An 18,606-nucleotide genomic window follows, 5' to 3' on the forward strand; every position below is an offset into this window, starting at 1 on the left:
ATTCTTCTTCCTCAAGACCTGATGGGGGACTGTCTTAAAGCGTGGTGTTTATATTCACCTGCAGCATTAAAAGGCTGTTTATTGTGGCCAGTTTTCTTTGGATGTGGGTCTGCCTTCATTTTTAAACACCCCAAGTACTTTTTCCTTCATAGCAGTTCCATGGAGGGGAGATTTATAATGCTTTACAGGAGTTGTTCTTCCTGTGGATTTAAAAGAAGGATTTGCTTTAGTTCTTTACCGGAAAGGCTATAGTTTTCCTATATACAGCGTTAACCAGTGGGTTCAGTGAAGCTGGTTTGTGGCTTGTCGCCTGGCTCTCCTCTGAGAGGCATGAATTAAACTGCTATACCTCATCATTACCAGTTAAAGATAAGAATGCAGCTGGATTTAAACCCTTAAAGTTACACACTCAGGTCTGATTAAATGGTCTAGCGGGGTGCTACTAAATCAGTAATTTTCTTTCTTTTTTTTTTTAAGATTTTTATTTTATTTTTTGACAGACATCACAAGTAGGCAGAGAGGCAGGCAGAGAGAGAGAGAGGGAAAAGGCTCCCCGCTGAGCAGAGAGCCCGATGCTGACCTCAATCCCAGGACCCCGAGATTATGACCTGAGCCGAAGGCAAAGGCCCAACCCACTGAGTCACCCAGGTGCCCCTAAATCAGTAATTTTCTGAAGTTTTTGTTTTTTTCAAGTTTTCTTTCTTAGTTTTCTTAGTATCTTAATTTATTTCTTATCTCTAGAAAGAGACTTTTTTTTTTCCTTTCTTAGTCTAATGCTGTCTGCAGTTTGGCTACTGCTGATGCTTAAAATAGAAAAGAAAAATCACCAGCTTATAACCATTTGTTCACGGGGGAATTATTTTTTGTCCTCACACAGCGATGGGATTCTGTTGAACAGCCCCGGCGAATTCACGCAGTCTAGGTTTTATGGAAATCACCTTCGGGACCTGTGGGAGAGAAGAGACCAGGGCAGAGGGGTGTGTCGGGGGTGGGTGGGAAAGTCCTGTTCAGATCTGGGGCGCCGTGGTGTGAAGGCGGCTGGAAGGCAGAACAATTGCAGAGAAAGGCACGTTTGCACGTTGTACACGTCCAGTTGCTTCGCGTCCGTAGGGTAGCAGTGCTGTTTTTGCAACGTGACCACAGGGGCCAGACTTGATTTGTCTGCTTATCCTCGCGGTCTCTTCCTCACAGAGACGTTGCCTCGTCTCCGGCTCCACCGACGGGAGCGCTTCTCACACCGTGCAGACATTGCTGGCTTAATTTTGCACCTTCCCCACCAGCAGGTGAGCCCATGGAGAACCTGCACCGGGTTCTCCCCACTGCGGGCACCAGGCCTGGCATACGCCGGATGCCCCACGATGGGCACCAACCAGAGTAACTCAGTTCCTGTGCATTCATCTAGAGTAAATCTGCCGGGAGTGTACTACAGACAATCTGTTTCTTTCTTGGTCTGTCTCATGTTGGTTCGACATAACCACCCAACATCTGATCGTGTATTTTGCTGTGTTTTTTTTGTTTGTTTGTTTTTTAAATATGTCCATTGTCTCTTCTCATGGGGAAACTGAGCAGAAAGAAAACAGTGTCTGTTTTCAGATCTGGCACTGGCAGTGACACTGATGCCCGTCCCTGCCCATGGGTGGAGCAGTGGGGTGACTCTGCTCTCAGCTGCTCATTGGCCCATCCTCCACCCTCTCTCCTCCTGGGAAGTCAAGTATGAATTTTGTCTGCTAGTTACCTTTAGCCCAGTGGGCAGCAGCGCGCGAGTCAGCATGTGACTGATGTCCTGAGAGACCTTGGCAGGTCGGGTAAGCGGCGGCTGAGCTCCTCCGGCCCCTCCCACCCCCAGCCCTCGCCACCTCTTCTGCTCTGTGGTGGCTTGTCACCTAGCAGTCAGCCCCGGGTGGCACAGATGGTGAGTGGTTTTGTAAGTCCGAGAGCTCTCTCTCTCCACCATTGTGACCTAAAGAGATCTTGCTTATCTGTTCCTTCTCAATTGTTATGTAAAACCTGGAAATTTCCTCTGTGTGTGTGTGTGTGTGTGTGTGTGTGTGTGTATACGTACACCTACACAGAGCTGTTGTAGCACATGTCTGCCCAAGCTGACCAGATATACTACAGGACTGGTGGCCGGTGAAAACAGTGGGTCCCCTGCCACTCCATTAAAAAAAATAATAATAATTACAGTAGTATAGATTGGAAACGTAAACATGTCTGTATTTGAAAAAAGAAAATTATCTTCAGCTTTGTGACCTAGCTCGTTAAAAGAACACACTGTAAGTGGCTCACAGATACCTCCTGAATGATAGCTAAAATGTTCGTACTCTCTGAATCGGCAGGCGGTGTTCGAGAAAAGCCGTCCGCATTTACCACGATGTTCTCCGCTTTACTGCCACACGTGCTGTAGAGTACTTCCTCATCAATAGTTTTCTCTCCTTAGAGTTACTCTTACTTATTATCTGTACTGCACACTTTTTATACTGGTATATGTATGAGTTGTCTGTAACATCCAGTGTGAGGCTTTTTGTCTAGTTTTCTTATGTGCGTTTTTGGCCTCTTAATTTTGTTGGTGAACTCTTTGTGGTCTAGCCTTGTTTTTAATTAACTCTGCCCCTTCCTGTTCTACACACAGGACCAATCACAGAGTCTTGGTAGGTGAAATAATGATAGTGCCTAGAACGTATTGAGTCGTTTCTGGTGCCCCGTGCATTTAGTCCTTATAAAAACCCCATGAGATCACTACTGTTTTCAGCCTCCATTTATTCTTAGGGCTACGAGACTCAGAGAGGTGAAGTAATGTGTCCTCAGTCCTCTAGCTAATAAGCTGGGAAGACAGGATTTGGCTCTGGAATCTGGGGTCTTAAATACCCTTCGTTACTACTTCTCAGCTACTACGCTACAGTCTCTCTCTAGATGTTTGGTGGTTGGTTTGAACTTCATGTGCACCCTTTTAGCATTATAATATAATGTAATACTATATTATATATAGAAGAAATTTTATATATATTATATATATATATAAAAGAAATTATTCGATCCAAATAGTGAACTCTGGTTCTCTGGCATATGTGTTGCTGCTTTTGTGGTACAGAGTATGGGGAAGGCAAGAGGCATGTTGAAATTTAGGTTGGCGTGCTGTATCCATCGGGAGCTCGTTCTGAGATGCGTGGGCAGAAGCAGGAGCGGATGGCCGTTAGGTGGTGTGGGCTTATTTGTGCCTCTTCCCCTTTCTTCTCATTAGCCGTGCTAATGACAGCTGAGTATATCTGATCAGGTGGAAGGGAACAGAGACGGTATCAGGGAAGGAGGTGGTGACTTACGCCACTGGAGCATGTTGTGGCAAGAATTCTTCCTGAACGAAACCTTTTAACATGGGGAATGGAAGCTTGACACAAACTGATACACATATAATGAACTTCTTCTTTTTATTTTTTATTTTTTTTTAAAGATTTTTGATTTATTTATTTGACAGACAGAGACCACAAGCAGGTAGAGAGGCAGGCAGGAGGAAGCAGGCTCGCCGCTAAGCAGAGAGCCTGACACAAGGCTCCATCCCAGGACCCTGAGACCATGACCCGAGCCGAAGGCAGAGGCTTTAACCCACTGAGCCACCCAGGCGCCCCTACACGTACAAACGTACAATGAATTTCTAAAGGGTTTTTAGAGACTTGAAACTTGACAGCCAAGGAAAGAGCTGGACCATTAGACTGTGGGTTCAGAGCCTTGACCAGTCAGGAATCAAGTTGGATGGTTGGCCTTTAGGAGTTTTGGACACAGGTCTTGCCTTCCTGGAAGGAATGTGACATTCTTGTCTTTTGACAGAATTCAGCTTAGGGAGCGACCATCACGGGACGATGCAAGCCCACGAGTTGTTCCGGTATTTTCGAATGCCAGAGCTGGCTGACTTCCGACAGTACGTTCGCACGCTGCCGACCAACACACTCATGGGCTTTGGAGCTTTTGCCGCCCTCACCACCTTCTGGTACGCCACGAGGCCCAAAGCCCTGAAGCCACCATGCGACCTCTCCATGCAGTCTGTGGAAGTGCCGGTAAGTGGAGGGGCTGGCCTGCCTGCTGTGTGCATTTCTCTGCATTTCTCCAGGTTCCCCGTCGAGTGCTATGTTGGTCAACATCAGTCACTGGCTGATATTTGCTTGCAAGGGCACTTTGTAAGCCAAAATGTGCTCAACACACAAAGTTGGCCGGTGGGGTCATAGATGGGGGTAAGGGCCAAAATACAGGGCAGAGGGACAAAGTGGGTGGTGTTGGTGGGGTGTCTCCCTCTAGTCACCCAGAGGCTCACTGCAAGAGTCCTACTCAGTTTTGACCCGTTGCTAGGACCTACAGTCGGCCCAGAAGATTCTGTGAGCAGGAAAGGAGAGGCATAGAGTCCCTGTTCCCAAGGGGCTTGTGTTCCAGCAGAGAAGAGAGTTGTCAAACAAACATTCCAGAAAGAAGGATTTCCTCTGTGGTACACCTGATACTTAGAACACCTCCCAAGCTTTTGAAAGAGACTCTGAGATTTCACCTAGGAAAAGGCAATGCTAGGAACTTGCCAGAATAACACGGCCAAGAGCATTCAGGTGGTATCAGAGGTTGAGTACCACAGTTGTGTAGAACTTGGGCACACTGTCAGCCATGTTCTTGTCGTCATGAAAGTGAAACGCAATGTATTTCCCTCATTAGGGCTGAATGGTTGCAATGGCATGGGGAAAGTTAAGGACCCTTTTTAGAAAGATTCTTTCTTAATGCTTCGGCTCTGCCTTTTTTCCCTTCTGAATCTCTTTAGTATAAAATGTGAGGGGTTGAAAAGATGAAGCAGCCAGGTCTCTCTGGTGCTGGGACTCTTGGCCTATTCTCTGCGTTGTAGTCTCTCGCTTTCCCCTACCCAGGGCAGAATCCGTTTTCAGTATTTCTAACTTAGCACATATAAAGAATATTTCTTTTTCTCCATCCTGCCCTGCTCCCCAGGCTGATGGCCGTGAACAGGAGAGATGCCCTTTCAAATGAACCTTGGCCTGATGAGTACCTTTTTGTTATTTATAGTTTTGTTATTTATAGTTTTAGTTCTTTGCTTTCCTTTAGACAATTGCTTGGATTCATTAATTTGAAGCTTTTTAAATATATAGTAGATACGTCAGTCTAATACATGCCAAAATGTAAAAATAGAATGACTGAATTATTGCCAAGAAAAGTTGGTTCTATGCCTTATTTAGAAGGTAAACATGGCTTAATATTTTACCTCAGCTAATCACAAACCGTGAAGGAGAAGAATTCAATTTTTCTAATAGATGTGTGTGAGGTTTTTGAGATTCCTTTTCTTCTGGAGGAGGACCTGGTATCTCACAGTAGCATTGCCATTGCTGTGAAAAGAATATTTGGCAAGCGCAGGTTTAAGATATTTATAATTTAGCAGTAACTGTAAATGCCTAATTCGTATTATATGAGAAATTGTGGAAGCACTTACAAGATGCTCTTTAAGCTCCAGCTTCGCATAAAGTCATTCTGAGACTTGGGAAAATAAGCATGCGTGTCCTCTGTGGAATACTTTAAAAATTACTGAGAAGCGGAAAGAAAATTAAAATCTATAATTCCACTCCCTGGTAGAGAGGCTTCCTGATTTTTCTCTTGGCTTATAGAAATGGACTTAGCTCTGGTTTTCAGAACTTGTAGGTCCTTTTGCTTTGCATTTCTAAAAAAAGACCTTAAAATATTGAATTCAAGAGAGCTTGGTAGTTATAGATGTGTTTATATAGCTAGCATGGCCGTATGGACTGCTTATGGCAGAAAGAAGCCCTTAATTCATTTCATTACATATTCATGAAAAGCCTGCTTATCTGGCACGGTCAGAGGAACTGATTGCCGGAATAAAATATTGTTGTTTGGTTCCTACTTTGAAAACAAGCAAGCGCCATTTGCCAGTCCACATCCTGATCCCCCCACCCCCTGCCTCCATTTCACATCCAGATTTTTACCCTCTCCCGCTTCCCATAAACCTTCCCGGTTATTAAAACGAGAGGAATCTGCACTTTTTGGTTTTGCTGCATCTCATGACCACCCACCGCATGATTCCAAGCTACACCTTCTTCTTTTTTTTTTTTTTAAAGATTTTATTTATTTATTTGACAGAGAGACACAGCTAGAGAGGGAACACAAGCAGGGGGCGTGGGAGGAGAAGCAGGGTTCCCGCAGAGCAGGGAGCCTGATGTGGGACTCGATCCCAAGACCCTGGGATCTGAGCCGAAGGCAGACTCTTAATGACTGAGCCACCCAGGCGCCCCTCCAAGCTACACCTTCTTAAAGCAGCGGCACAGAGGTTCTTGATAAGTTACCGCTTCTGACATTTCCTTTTAAAAGTCAGGGTGGAAGGGCGCCTGGGTGGCTCCGTTGGTTAAGAGTCTGCCTTTGGCTCAGATCATGATCCCAGGGTCCTGGCATTGAGTCCTACGTCAGGATTCCTGCTTAATGGGGAGCCTGCTTTTCCCTCTCCCTCTGCCTGCCTCCCACTTTTGCGCTCTCTCTCTCTCTCTCTCTCTCTCTCCTCCTCTCTCTCACTTTCTCAAGTGAATAAAAACAATTTTTAAAAAGTCACGGTGATAAAGGGGATGTTAGCATTGAGCCCTAGCCCCATGTATGAAAGGCAGTGAGGACATGGGCTGCGGAATGGGACAGAGAAGCTGGAGTTTGGAACAGAATCCAGCAAGCCTTTTTTAACTTTCAAGCATGGTTTGATCTGGGCTGTGTTTAGAGGACTGTGCCCCGGCATCCGTGGTGGCAGCGGACCCGCCTGCAGCAGCGGGACCCCAAGGACTGCCTCTTCCTGCATGTTGGGGAGGAACTTCCATCTGCCACAGAATTTTTCTGCTGCTGCTCCATGACTCTGAGCTGTGGAGGGAAGCGAGGTTTTCTGTGTCTGTGCGGCCTTTAATCACGTTCACAGGTGATGGGCACATTTCCAGGTTCCGCTTGCCTCTGCCTGTCGGCTGAGATCTCCATGTCCCCTGATGAAGATGACCTTCACCACAGTGACTAGGGACCCCTTGGGACCTAGACCCAGGCCTTGGTGGGACAGAGGAGAGCATGATGGCGCTGGAGAGGACCAGGGAGGCTGCGGATGTGGCAGAGGCTGGGCCTGGCTCCTTGGCTTAGACCGGGCAGCTTTGGGCAAGTTCCCCTGACTTTCCCGACCTTCAGCCTTCTAGAAAACAGGAGTGACAGTATCTGCCCTCCCTGGTGGGTTAGATTAGATTGGCGCTGCTTAGATTATTTGCAGAGTGTCCGCTTTTCCATGCTACGTGTTCGGTCAGTGTTAGTTTTCTTCTTCTGTAAAGGCCTCCTCGTAACCATCATGTTTTATAGATAAGAAAACAGTTGAATCCAAAGAGGCAAAATTGCACCTACCGTTAGTGTGCTATCAAGAGCTCTGTTATGCTGCTTTCATTACAGTTCATGACAGTACTTGGAAGTTATGGATTCTAGCTAGGGTTTTTCAGGGGCGGGAGAGGAGGAAAATAAGGATAATAAGGCAAGTTGGGGTCTGTCTCGATTAATTTTTTAAAGATTTTATTTATTTATTTGACAGAGGGAAAGAGAGTGTAGGCCGGAGGAGGCAGGCAGAGGGAGAGGGAGAAGCAGGCTCCTCACAGAGCAGGGAGCCTGATTTGGGGTTGGATCCCAGTACCCCCCGGGATCATGACCTGAGCCAAAGGCAGATGCTTCACCGATTGAGCCACCCAGGTATCCCTGTCTAGATTAATGTGAAGAGCCAGTGGCTAGACCTTTGGACCCAGGAGCAGCCTCTTCTGACAACGGGTATTGCAGGCGGATGAGTTTGCGAGTAGTGATGGAATGAAAGGAAGAAAAGGAACGGGTAATAGAAGAATGAAGTCGGAATGTCCTGCACAGGCTGGCGGCGGGATCAGACACCGTCAAGAATGGGGTGGGAGGGATGCGTGAGGCCGAGAGCATGGAGCTGCCAGAGCCTGGGCCAGCAGCAAAGGTGGATTTCGGGTGAGCTGCCTCGCCTCCTCCTCCTCCCCTGCACCAGGTTGCACGTAGATGGGGTCAGAGCAAAACTTGGTGCTGATTGGGTCGTAAGCCCACCTACCAGAGTTTAAGGGATCGAGGCAACAAACCATCCCAAAGCATAAAAGGGAATCATTGTAATTGCTGAAGGAGGTAGGAGAAAGAAGATGAGAGATGTCCTGCAGGCCTTGAGATAGCTTACTTGTCAGATTCACACGGGAAGATTTTGAGTGACTACGGCTAGATTAGGGTGTACTTAAATGAAAACCCAAGTGATACGCTTTGTTTTTAAATATTAAAGAAGGGAGTAGATTGTAGGATGCAAAAAACTTTTTTCTTTTTTTTTTTTTTTTAAGATTTTATTTATTTATGTGAGCGTGTGCACAATAGGGGAAGGGTACGGGGTGTCGGGGAGGGAGAAGCAGACTGTCTGCTGAGCAAGGAGCTGATGCTGGTCTGGATCCCAGGACCCGGAGATCATGACCCGAGCTGAAGGCAGACGCTTAACCAACTGAGCCACCCCAGACAGCCCCCCAAAACTTTTTTATACCAACAGGTCCAGGCTTTTTGAGACTTCATTTTAAAAATATCAGGACTTCGTTTCAGATTTATCTCTGGCAACTAAACCAGTTAATCTGTAACAGATTCACTGTTTAAACTTGTTAGCCGTGGCCCCTTGGTTCCAGGGAGGCTCCGTATCTTTCACAATACAGAACCGGTTCTTTGGGTGTCGGGCTTCTTGTCTGAGTTGGATGACTTTCACACCAGATGATCTCCTGACGTTCGGGCGCATGCTGGCTGGCTCTCCGTTTTGGCAGGAAAGCTTGAGATCGGCCCGTCCACATGGTGGGCTATATACGGTGAGCAGCTTGCCATAGCGTGTTAGTCCTTTGCTCTAGAAGGTCTCCTACGGAGGAGGGGACACTCTGGATTTAGTCTGCCATGAGTCACAGAGACGTTATCTGACGGGCATCCATTCAGAAGCACTTGAACATCGGCCGAGCAATGTGCGCCCTGTCCCTGGGAAGAAGAGGTTGTTGGCCTCGCATTGCTTACAGGGTGGAGGGCAGAACAGCCAAGGACCTCTTCTCTCCCTGGCAGAGGGCAAGGAGCGTCCTTAAGCCAAGAGTAATATGAGCAGCTGGTTCTCGTGCCCTCAAGCTAGAGCTCTGGTTCATCAGAACTCTGAAAGGAGCGCACCAAAGGGAACACATCTGGCCTGGAGGCCACGCTCAGCAGATAGCGTGGGCTTAAGTTTTGATGAAGACTCACATGGGACCTGCACAGACACACTGCCTGTCTCTGAGGTAATGACATTGGCAATCCAGAGAGTGAAAATGACCCAAAGAAGTTGACTCAGAGAAGCCGTGAGGAGAACGGTGGTTCCCCGGGGCGGGAGGTGGGACTATAGGGAGAAAAGGGCCCAGACTTCCAGCTGCCCGATGAGCGAGGTCTGAGGCGCTCGCCTAGAACATGGCGACGTGGCGGAGAACCCTGCCTGGGACAACTGAGAGTCGCTAAGCGAAGGACTCCAGTGTTTTCAGCAAAAAAGTAAACAAAATGCACGTCTGTGAGGTGACGAGATGTTAATGACTCCATTGCGAGAATCTTCACAGTGCAGGCCTCTCTCTCTCGGTACACTCTAGGGGCCTCACGGGACCTCGGTACACTCTAGGGGCCTTTATCGAGGACACCTCAGTAAAGCTGGAAAAAAATCAAAAGGCAAAGAATGGCAACGCGCAGGACGTGAATGGCTGGGGCTGGTTCCGAGTGGGGCAAACACAGCCGTGAGGCAGAGCGGCAGGAAGGGTCCGCGGGGTCGCTGCCGGGCCAGAGCAGGAAGAGCCGTGGGAAGGGCGGATGCATTCACACGGTGCACCCATGGCCGCCCGCCTGGTGGCCTTGGCCGAGCACTCGAAACAGGGGGCGTCAGACTCACGAATTCGAACCCGGTGGCAGGTGGCAGGGGAGCAAGAAGAGGAAGGGAGAGATAGCAGCATCAGTCTAGCTCTTTCTGTAGTCACGTGTAACTAGAAACCTCAATAAAAACAGAATTCTCATCCTGGAGGAGACTTGGAACGGTCGACTGGAAGTCCGGGTGGCTCCCAGAGGATCTCCTGGCTTGATGCGCTGGTGTCATACTGGTCAGTAGTGCTTGTGGGAATTCCTGTGGGGGGGGGCGCCAGCCTCCATTCACTTGCCGTTTGTAATTGCAGGTGTCCGGTCAGCATCCCCCCCCGCCCGTGCTTCCCTGGTCCGACTGCAAAATCGTTGTGCGTGTGGTTAAAGACGGATGCAAAGATTTGCTTTTCTTTTTTTAAAGATTTGGCTTTTTAATCTTTTCCCTAGCAACTTGGCTGCTCTGGTGCTCAGAGTGTTTTCAAACACGTTTTTCTAAAGCATTTGGCATCGGAGGGCATTTTTAGCAAGCGGTCCTAGCAGTTGGGGCAGTGGGAGTGGATGGAAGGGGTGTGTTTGTTTAGACCTAGCATCCTGGGGGTATGCAAACATCAGCATTTTCATACCTTGCCGTAACTTTAGCACGTCTTCTAAGACTCCCCACCTTCTTAATAAAAAAGTATGAAAAACCTTGCTAGTTACTTTTTTCTTGGCTACACTCACATCGTAGGACATTTCACCGGGCTTCTCTAGGTTTTTGGGCTCATCCGCTAATTGAAGGTGACCAGTCATTTGAATGAGGAGGCGCTGGTCATGGGGCCGCGGTGGGCGGGCGAGTGGGCGTATGGACAAGGGCAGGCATGACAGAGAACTGAAGGCAGAGCTTCTGACTCCATGCCAAGACCAGGCCCTGGAGGTTATTAAGTAGCTGCCTTTAGGAATGCAAAGATAGAAAGATGATTGTTTTAGAAAAATCTATTTCTCGGTTCCATTTAACCAGGCAGTAAACGCTTACGACTGTTCACTAAATAGGAGTATGGTCAAACAGGGCTGACCACGAGCTTTGATTTTGTGCAAGGGATGCCGCCTCTCACAGGCTTCCTTGAGCAGGGAACGTGTGTATTCATAAATGACAGAAGTGTGTGCTGGAATATTTATTTGAGTTTAAAAATAGCCAGGGCAATTCGTGTCAAATGAAAAATGACAACTGAAAACTTTCCGAGCCCCTCGACAAAACTCCCTCCTTCTCACACTTCATGTCTAGAAGGCCGGCCATGGATGAGAAGTAGACATTGGTTCCCTGTCGACTCGCCCACAGCGGAGCGGAATGGTTGGCATGTCTAAAGGCGGGCACGTAGAGATGCTACAGGCAGTTTTGTCCTGCTGGAACAATGTGTGTTTGTGGGTTTGGGGTTTGGTGGCTCCAGACTTTCTTCCCTCTCACGGAGGTGGGAGGGTGCTATTTTCCCTTCTGTGGTTGGCTGATGTCCCCTCCTGATGACATTGAAATGTGCCTTAGGGCACAGAACTATCGTTTCCAAGTGCTGTGCCAGATCTCCCCCCCCGCCGCGACCCGGAAGCACATCCTTCGCTTGGGAAAGTGGGGGCTCAGGAAGTAGGAAACCGGGTGGGGGGTGTGAAATGGAAGCCCTTCTGGGATGAGGGGAAAGTGTTAAAGATCCAAAAAACTGAGTCGGCCACCGGTGATCTGGGTCTGGCTCCTTGAAGATAGAGATAAGTGGTGTGGGGGTGAGTTTGAACCTGCTCGGGACCCACAGAATCTTCTTACCATGCCAGATGTCGATGGAGCTGCGTCCAGGACATTTCCTGCCAAAGCCTTGCCCTGGGGCTGCTTTCTCACCTGCAGAGCAGCTGGCATGTAGCGGGTGCTCAGGAAATAGTCACTTAGCTCCATTGTTCCTGCACTCAGATGACAGAACCCAGCACTGATGGTGACGTGATGGTTCTGTCCTTTCTTTCCTCCCTGGATGTAAAGGATCTGGGGAAGTCAGTTTGTTCAAGGGTAAGCATAAACAGTGAGCCTGACGGTTCCCCGCTATGCTGGGATGTAGACAGCTCAGCATATCACGGGGAGTTTAGGTGTGTTTTACGTGTCCTGTTAGCGTTCGGGAATTGAGGTGGGAAGGTTACTGACCGGCTGGCCTTTAAAGGCCCTGTTTCATACAGCAAAAATCTGGTGTTGGTGGGATTGAGAATTGGTGGCCAGGGAGTCTAAGAGGTCACTGGATTTAAGAGTGGTTTTTGTGCCTGTGGAGCAAGACAGTGATGCTCTGGGCAGGGTAAGAGGCATGTAAAAATGTAAGTGCTGGGAAGAAAGTTTCACATGGAGGATATTGGCAATAGAAAATAATAAATAAATGAATAAACAAAAATCCAACAACCCATAAAAACCCCATGCCCCTAGGGCTGTGATTCTGCTGTTTTTCCCCTGGAGATGGATTTAACATTAAAATTCAGCCACGTCCTCCACAGTTTCCTTACAAGTTACGGAGTTCACCTTCCCCCCGCTTGTCTCCCTTCCTCTTTCTGCTCCCGCCCCCAGCAGGAGTAAACAGGAGTAACACAGAGGGAACTTGACTGTCATGGCCTGCAGATAACCATTTTCTAGACAGAGATGAACGAGACCAGTTTACAAAGTCTGGATCTTTCTATCCCCCAGAAACCCACAACAATGTAATTCCATTTTTTTAAAAAAGATTTTATTTATTTATTTGGCAGATAGAGATCACAAGTAGGCAGAGAGAGAGGAAGGGAAGCAGGCTCCCCGCTGAGCAGAGAACCCATCATCGCGGGGCTCCATCCCAGGACCCTGGGATCATGACCGGAGCCAAAGGCAGAGGCTTTAACCCACTGAGCCACCCAGGTGCCCCTGTAATTCCATTTTTGCATTTAAATATGAGCGTGCACAAAATGACTCTCGTCATCTTGAGTCCTTTTCATCAAATACAGGTTTCCCCTGGTATCCATAAGTAGAGCGCCCCTCTGAAAGCGTTTGTAAGCGTTTGTATGCCCTTTAAAGGGCATAAAGCAAGAGTGCCCCCCACTTTCCAGAAGTTCCAGTTATGCCACTTCCCTTTTACAAAAAGATCTATGTAAACACAAAACTCCTTTTTGCATAAACGTGAAACTCCTCTTCGGATTTTGTCCAGTTGGTGAAACAGGTAGTACTCATGCGAGTCTTTCATAAAAGTCAAGTTTCATAAAGTGAACTTTCAGAAAGTGGGAGCAAGGGCCCGTATAGGCAAAGGTTCCGGTCTTGGGAACCACGGATACGCAGACATCCACTGAGGTCCTGCCCTTACTGGCCCCAAGTGGAACTTGAACTTTCATTTCCTAATTCAGCCCACATGGGGAGACTGACCTCAAGAGGAACCTTAGCTTATAGAGATGTTGCCGAATGGACTCAGGACCACTGATGTGACCGTAGTGTATTTGACTCATGACCTTCTCTATTTTTTTTTTAAATTATAAGACTCTGAAACCACATTAAAGAAGTGTATAGCATAATTCTCCTTGATACTCAATCTTACTGACCGATTTCCTGTACGTTTAGTTGGGGTTGTCTGCTTATCTCTCCCTGTTTCTTCCTTCCTTCTTTTCATTTATTTATTAATTATTTATTTATTCGAGAGAGAAAGAGAACACAAGCTGGGGAGAGGGAGAGGGGGAAGCCGGCCCCCATTGAGCAGGGAGCCCGACACGGGGCTCAATCCCAGGACCCTTGGGGTCACTTCTGAGCCCAAGGCATATGCCCAATCAACCGAGCCACCTCGGAACCCCTGCTCTCTCTGTTTCTTGGAAATAATTGAAACCCCAGCCTCTACCCTCCATCTGTAGGTTATATCAGAAGTCCAGAAGTATTTTTGTTTCTTTATTTAAGTAAATGTTCCTAGAAATAGCAACATGTCCTTGCGTGACCCAGTAATAGAATGCCCTCCTTTTGAAATGGCTTGAGTTTGTAGCACATATAGACATGTGAGCTCAGTTTCACCCCTGATTCCCAACACCCCGAGTGCAGTCCTTTCCCCTTTGTAGGTATAATTAAGGTTGCCAACACCCAGTGTTTATAAATAGCATTTTTGTTTTAAAATGGTGATTCCTCAGGGGAATGTGTGATCATTTCATAGAGCAGCACATTGCAAAGCACAGATCTTGCTTAGTGCCCCCCTCCCCTTTCATTCAGAAATTTTGAAATTACAGAGTATATTACGAGTAAGTGACAGTGTGACTTTTTACCTAGTTTCACCTATGCCTTAAATGGTGTGCCTTTGGGGCCTGGAGCTCATTTATTGCTTCGTCTTCAAACCTTTGCTAAGTATTCTGATTGCTAATTAGAAGAAGAATAATAAACATCTTGTCTTCAATTAACTTCTTTAACTTGGATTTGGCTCTGTTACTTCCATGTTTCTCAAAGTTTTGAGGATTATGTACCACGAAAAAATTAACCAAAGAAGTATTTAACCAAAAGTTTGTCATCAAATTATCCTCCAGACCAGTGATTCTCAAAATAGGGATTGGGAGGTTGATTTACTATCTTGAAAGGGATATGGTCTCCCTATATCCAAAGCTAAACGGACTCTCTTCTCAAACCCGGCCCCCATGCCCAGTCTTCTATTTTTGATTAAATGGAACTGCTATTTTTAGACCACCTCCTTTAGACCCGGTGACTGGGCAGATCCCGTTTATTAACTCTTCCGACTTCTGGTGGCACCCTTCACCCTGTTCCCACTTGGCACTGCCCTCACCCAGGCCCACATGAGTGCATTTTTCTCTGGTCCCTTGCCCTCCATCTCATTCTTCGTGCTGCTGCCTCACTTCTTGTAGCTCTCTTTTTGACGCATCATTCTGATTTTCACTACTCCCCTGCGTACCTTAATGCATCCAATGAGTGGTTCTTACCAGCGTGCACCAGAATCCCCCGGAGGGCTTGCTACAGCTGCTGGATCACACTCTACTGGATCAGAGTTTCTGATTCAGTAGATCTAGGGAAGGGTGAGCTAACTTGCTTTCCTTAGAAGGGCCTGGTAAGGATAAGACGCGGCGGTCCTTCGGAGAAAGCTCTGTGTCTTATTCCCCTGATGCCCCTCTGCCCCACTGATAGCTGTGAGAGTTTTCAGTGGAATGCTGGGGGAGGGCAGGATTGCTTTTGCAGAGAGACCCCCGAGTGATACCATGGCAGGATAGGAGGCATAGGAGGCCCTGTCCTAAGCTGAGGTCATGAGGACCTGGGTCACCAAGCTGTCTGTGCCTCCTGGCCATGCTTGATAGGCACAGTGGGCCAGGCCGGGCCAGTGGCCAGGAGGCGGTTATACGTGGCTGTTTGCTCCTCTCCAGCAGGCACACCTCTGTTCTTCCTGTTTGCTGTCACTCCGTCCCTTGCTCCTTTTTCTCCTGCCGTAGCCGTGATGCCCTGGATCTTTGTGGTGGGTGCCTTCCCGGCTTGAAAAGGCTTCTAGTGCGTACTGTAAAGCCACAAAATTACTTCTGAATTTTAATCAGAGTATTTGTTGGAGAAAAGATACAGGCTAAGCAGGACTGGCATTCGTAGTTAAGGCTTGTTACAGGGTGTCTGAATCATATTCTACATACTCCTCTTTTATAGGACCAGTTTTGTTTAGCTGAGAGTAACCCTGGACACGGACACATGGGATCCCCGTTTTGCAGACAAGCAAACAGACTCAGAGATTAAGTCGTCATGACGCATGATTCTACGGAGCAGAGATTTTCCTACCATAGTACAAACAGAGAATAACTTGTCTGCCTTATTAAGTAGTGTGTTATAATTAATAATTATGTTTGGAATCATGGCCACAGGTGTTAGCAGGCATCTGCCAAGATAGAGCATGCTGATGAGTCAAATATATCATCGGGTGATATTTATCCCAGAAAACGATTTGCTGCATTAGGTCAAGTGTCAAACACATACTAGTATCTAGTAGATAATGAAAGAGTTTATATAAACTTACGTAAAGCAAAGAAAAAAGTCTGGAAAGAACTCATCGAACTGATAATAGGAGCTAGTCATTTTTTTTTCTTAATATATTTCTGTACTGTTCTTCTTTTTTTTTTTTGAAGTCCATATATGATAAATTGGTTGGGGGGAGAGCTTACAGGAGATATGAAGAATCCTACCGAAATCCTAAAAAAAAAAAAAACAAATAAACAAAGAAACAAAAAACAGGGGTGCCTGGGTGGCTCAGTCTGTTCAGTGTCTGCCTTCAGCTTGGGTCATGATCCTGGGGTCCTGGGATAGAGCCCCACATGGGGCTTCCTGCTTGGTGGGAAGCCTTTTCTCCCTGCTTGTGTTCCCTCGCTCGCTCGCTCGCTCGCTCTCTCTGTTAAATGAATAAATAAAATCTTTTAAAAAACACACACATAAAAAAAAAAAAAACAGAAGAAGAAGAAGAAAAAGGATCCACCAAAGTCTGTCTGGCGGTCATGACCTACGAAGGCTCTCCATGTTGGTTCTTACCCTGTAATGCTTCTGGTGTCTCCATCAGCAACTGTGCTGTCTGAGACCCAGCCCTTTGCTCCTTTCTCGTGAAGGCTTTTCTCTCTGCTTTCTTCAAACCTCACACTAGAAATAGTCTCTCCCACTTGTGAGTGGTCCTTTCCTGTAGTACCAGAAGTTCCTGTGTCGTCATCTGATTTCCCTGGAAAATCAGAAGGTCCTCCCAGATTATGCTGCTGTGGACATGGGGATCAAACAGTGGAAATCATCTCGAAAGGAATACACAGGATGGAAGTAAAAGCAAACAGCCTGTCATTTCCATGAGAGCTGATGCAGGCTCCGTCCCCCGTGCCGTGGATAGTGGAGGCTTGTGTGGTGGTGGCGGCACATTTCTAGTTCTTCTGTTCTCTTCCCCTTATCCGGCCAGACCCCTGCTCAGAGATGGGGCCCTCTGACGGCCGTTTGGTCTTAGCCTTGATTCTTTGAAGCCTGCTACACTTGACCCCAGGCAAATGAGTTCTCTTAGCAATCCTGCACTTCCATTCATTCCACAAATACTGAGCAGCGACCCCACAGGGGTCCTGTGGAGGGCCTGGTGGGCGCGCACGTTAGGCTTTTTATTTTTAATGTTTTTCCCCTAATGTGCTCCTGCGTCTGTGTCTCTTTGCACAGGGTAGCGATGGCGCTCGGAGATCCCCGCTGCTGGATAGCGATGAGCCCTTGGTGTATTTCTACGAAGATGTCAGAACTTTGTACGAAGGCTTCCAGAGAGGCATCCAGATTTCAAGTAAGCCTTTGCTGCACTTGTGTGACTAATGGTCAGTGATTTTCACTGAGAACAAGCGGTCTCTCTCGAGGACGTCGTATTTGCTGTCATCTCTGTCCCCTTCCCCCTGTTCAAGTCCCCTGCCGCCTCCCATACCATCTCGAGAGTGAACCCCAAAGCGCACGAGCCCCTCTGGCTGCTCCTGGGGCAGAGAGGGTCTCATGGTCAAATAGGTTTTCGGCGTGTCCTAGATTTTATGCAGAGTCTCACAGAGATTAGCTCATTATCGGGCACTGACATTTCCTGAGGTCAAAGGGTTTAATGGGGCCCGATCCAACATTTTCAAACTTACTGGACCACGAGACCCGTATTTTGAGAAATAAACACTGACATCCCAAGGAAGTAGTGTTCTAGGAGAGCCTTTGCAAATGTGGCTCACGGGACACGCTCCCACACTAACGGTCGCCGGAGAAACCCAGCCCGCGCTCCACGGCTCCTGCCTGCCTTTCCGGCCTCTCTCCCTGTCAGGCCCCGGATAGAGTCTCCTCAAGTTTACACCGAACCTCTTGCAAAACCAGCACCCCTCTCCCCTTTCTCATAACCCCACGCCTTCGTGCGCTTGTCTCTGTGTACTGGCCCTCTACAGGGCCTGTTGCATTTCTCCCTTTTTTGTGCCACTGCCCTAGTCTTTCCTTTTCATCTCCTGCCTCTAGGTGAGGTGTTTCCCCCCTTGCAAATTGTGCCTATTTCTGTAATCGCCCCTCCAGGGAGCGGAGACACTCGCCTGCTGTTCTGTCCCACTCACCAGGGCTCCTTGAGCAGGGCAGCTGTCTCTTCTCTCGACATTGGCACACGGCCTGGCAAACAGTAGGTGCTCCATTAATGTCTCCTCAGCTGCCCGCATCCCTCTTTGTGTTTTCACCTCTTAGTTTTGGTTTGTTCCAGGTTACTCTGTAGAAATGGTCTCCGGGATTCATGGTTTGTTGTTTAAATCTTTTGATGGCTAGCTTTTATTTTTGCCACAATTAGCTAGACTGGAGTCGGCTGACAGTGAGGGACTGTGTGCTGTTGCCGACTCTGGCCCCACAATGTATTGCAGATAATACGCGCTCAGAAGTGTCCTGTTTTTTACTGGCTACTGGTAACACTGGATGGCTCTAATGCGTTTTTGACCCAGTGTTCCTATAGAAGATTCATTAAGCCCCACTCTAAAGGGAAAGCCAACTTACTTCTATATTTTGAACTTGTTCAAATATAGTGTCAGGGTCAGGGTGGGTCATTCCATACAGCCACTTCAAAATATTTGTATACTAAATATTCGTATATGTATAGATTTGTACATATGTGTATAGAATCTTTACCACTACCACAAAGCCATGTGTAGAAATGTTTTTACGTTTTTCTCAGTATGAGCAGAGAATGAATTCATCCTGCTAGTGCGATGACT

The 18,606-nt window shown here is 47.5% G+C and overlaps 2 protein-coding genes across 9 annotated transcripts in view; both read left to right on the forward strand.

Moving 5' to 3' along the window:
- Positions 1-18,606, forward strand: part of CENPU (centromere protein U) — a 627,562-nt gene that overhangs the window by 531,701 nt on the left and 77,255 nt on the right. The window lies entirely within an intron of this gene.
- ACSL1 (acyl-CoA synthetase long chain family member 1) overlaps positions 1-18,606 on the forward strand; it is a 72,210-nt gene that overhangs the window by 25,645 nt on the left and 27,959 nt on the right. For 5 of the 8 annotated variants that reach the window (XM_082715721.1, XM_082715723.1, XM_082715719.1 and 2 more), the window contains 2 exons: positions 3,820-4,046; positions 17,066-17,180. In XM_082715721.1, the coding sequence (XP_082571847.1) occupies positions 3,852-4,046; positions 17,066-17,180 (310 nt within the window). In that variant the 5' untranslated portion in view covers positions 3,820-3,851. Of the gene's footprint in view, positions 1-1,114; positions 1,284-1,684; positions 1,913-3,819; positions 4,047-17,065; positions 17,181-18,606 lie in introns of those variants that run through there. The other 3 variants (XM_082715720.1, XM_082715725.1, XM_082715726.1) reach the window with 2 other exon arrangements.

Source organism: Mustela nivalis (genome assembly GCF_964662115.1).
Source record: "Mustela nivalis genome assembly, chromosome: 20".
NCBI lineage: Eukaryota > Metazoa > Chordata > Mammalia > Carnivora > Mustelidae > Mustela > Mustela nivalis.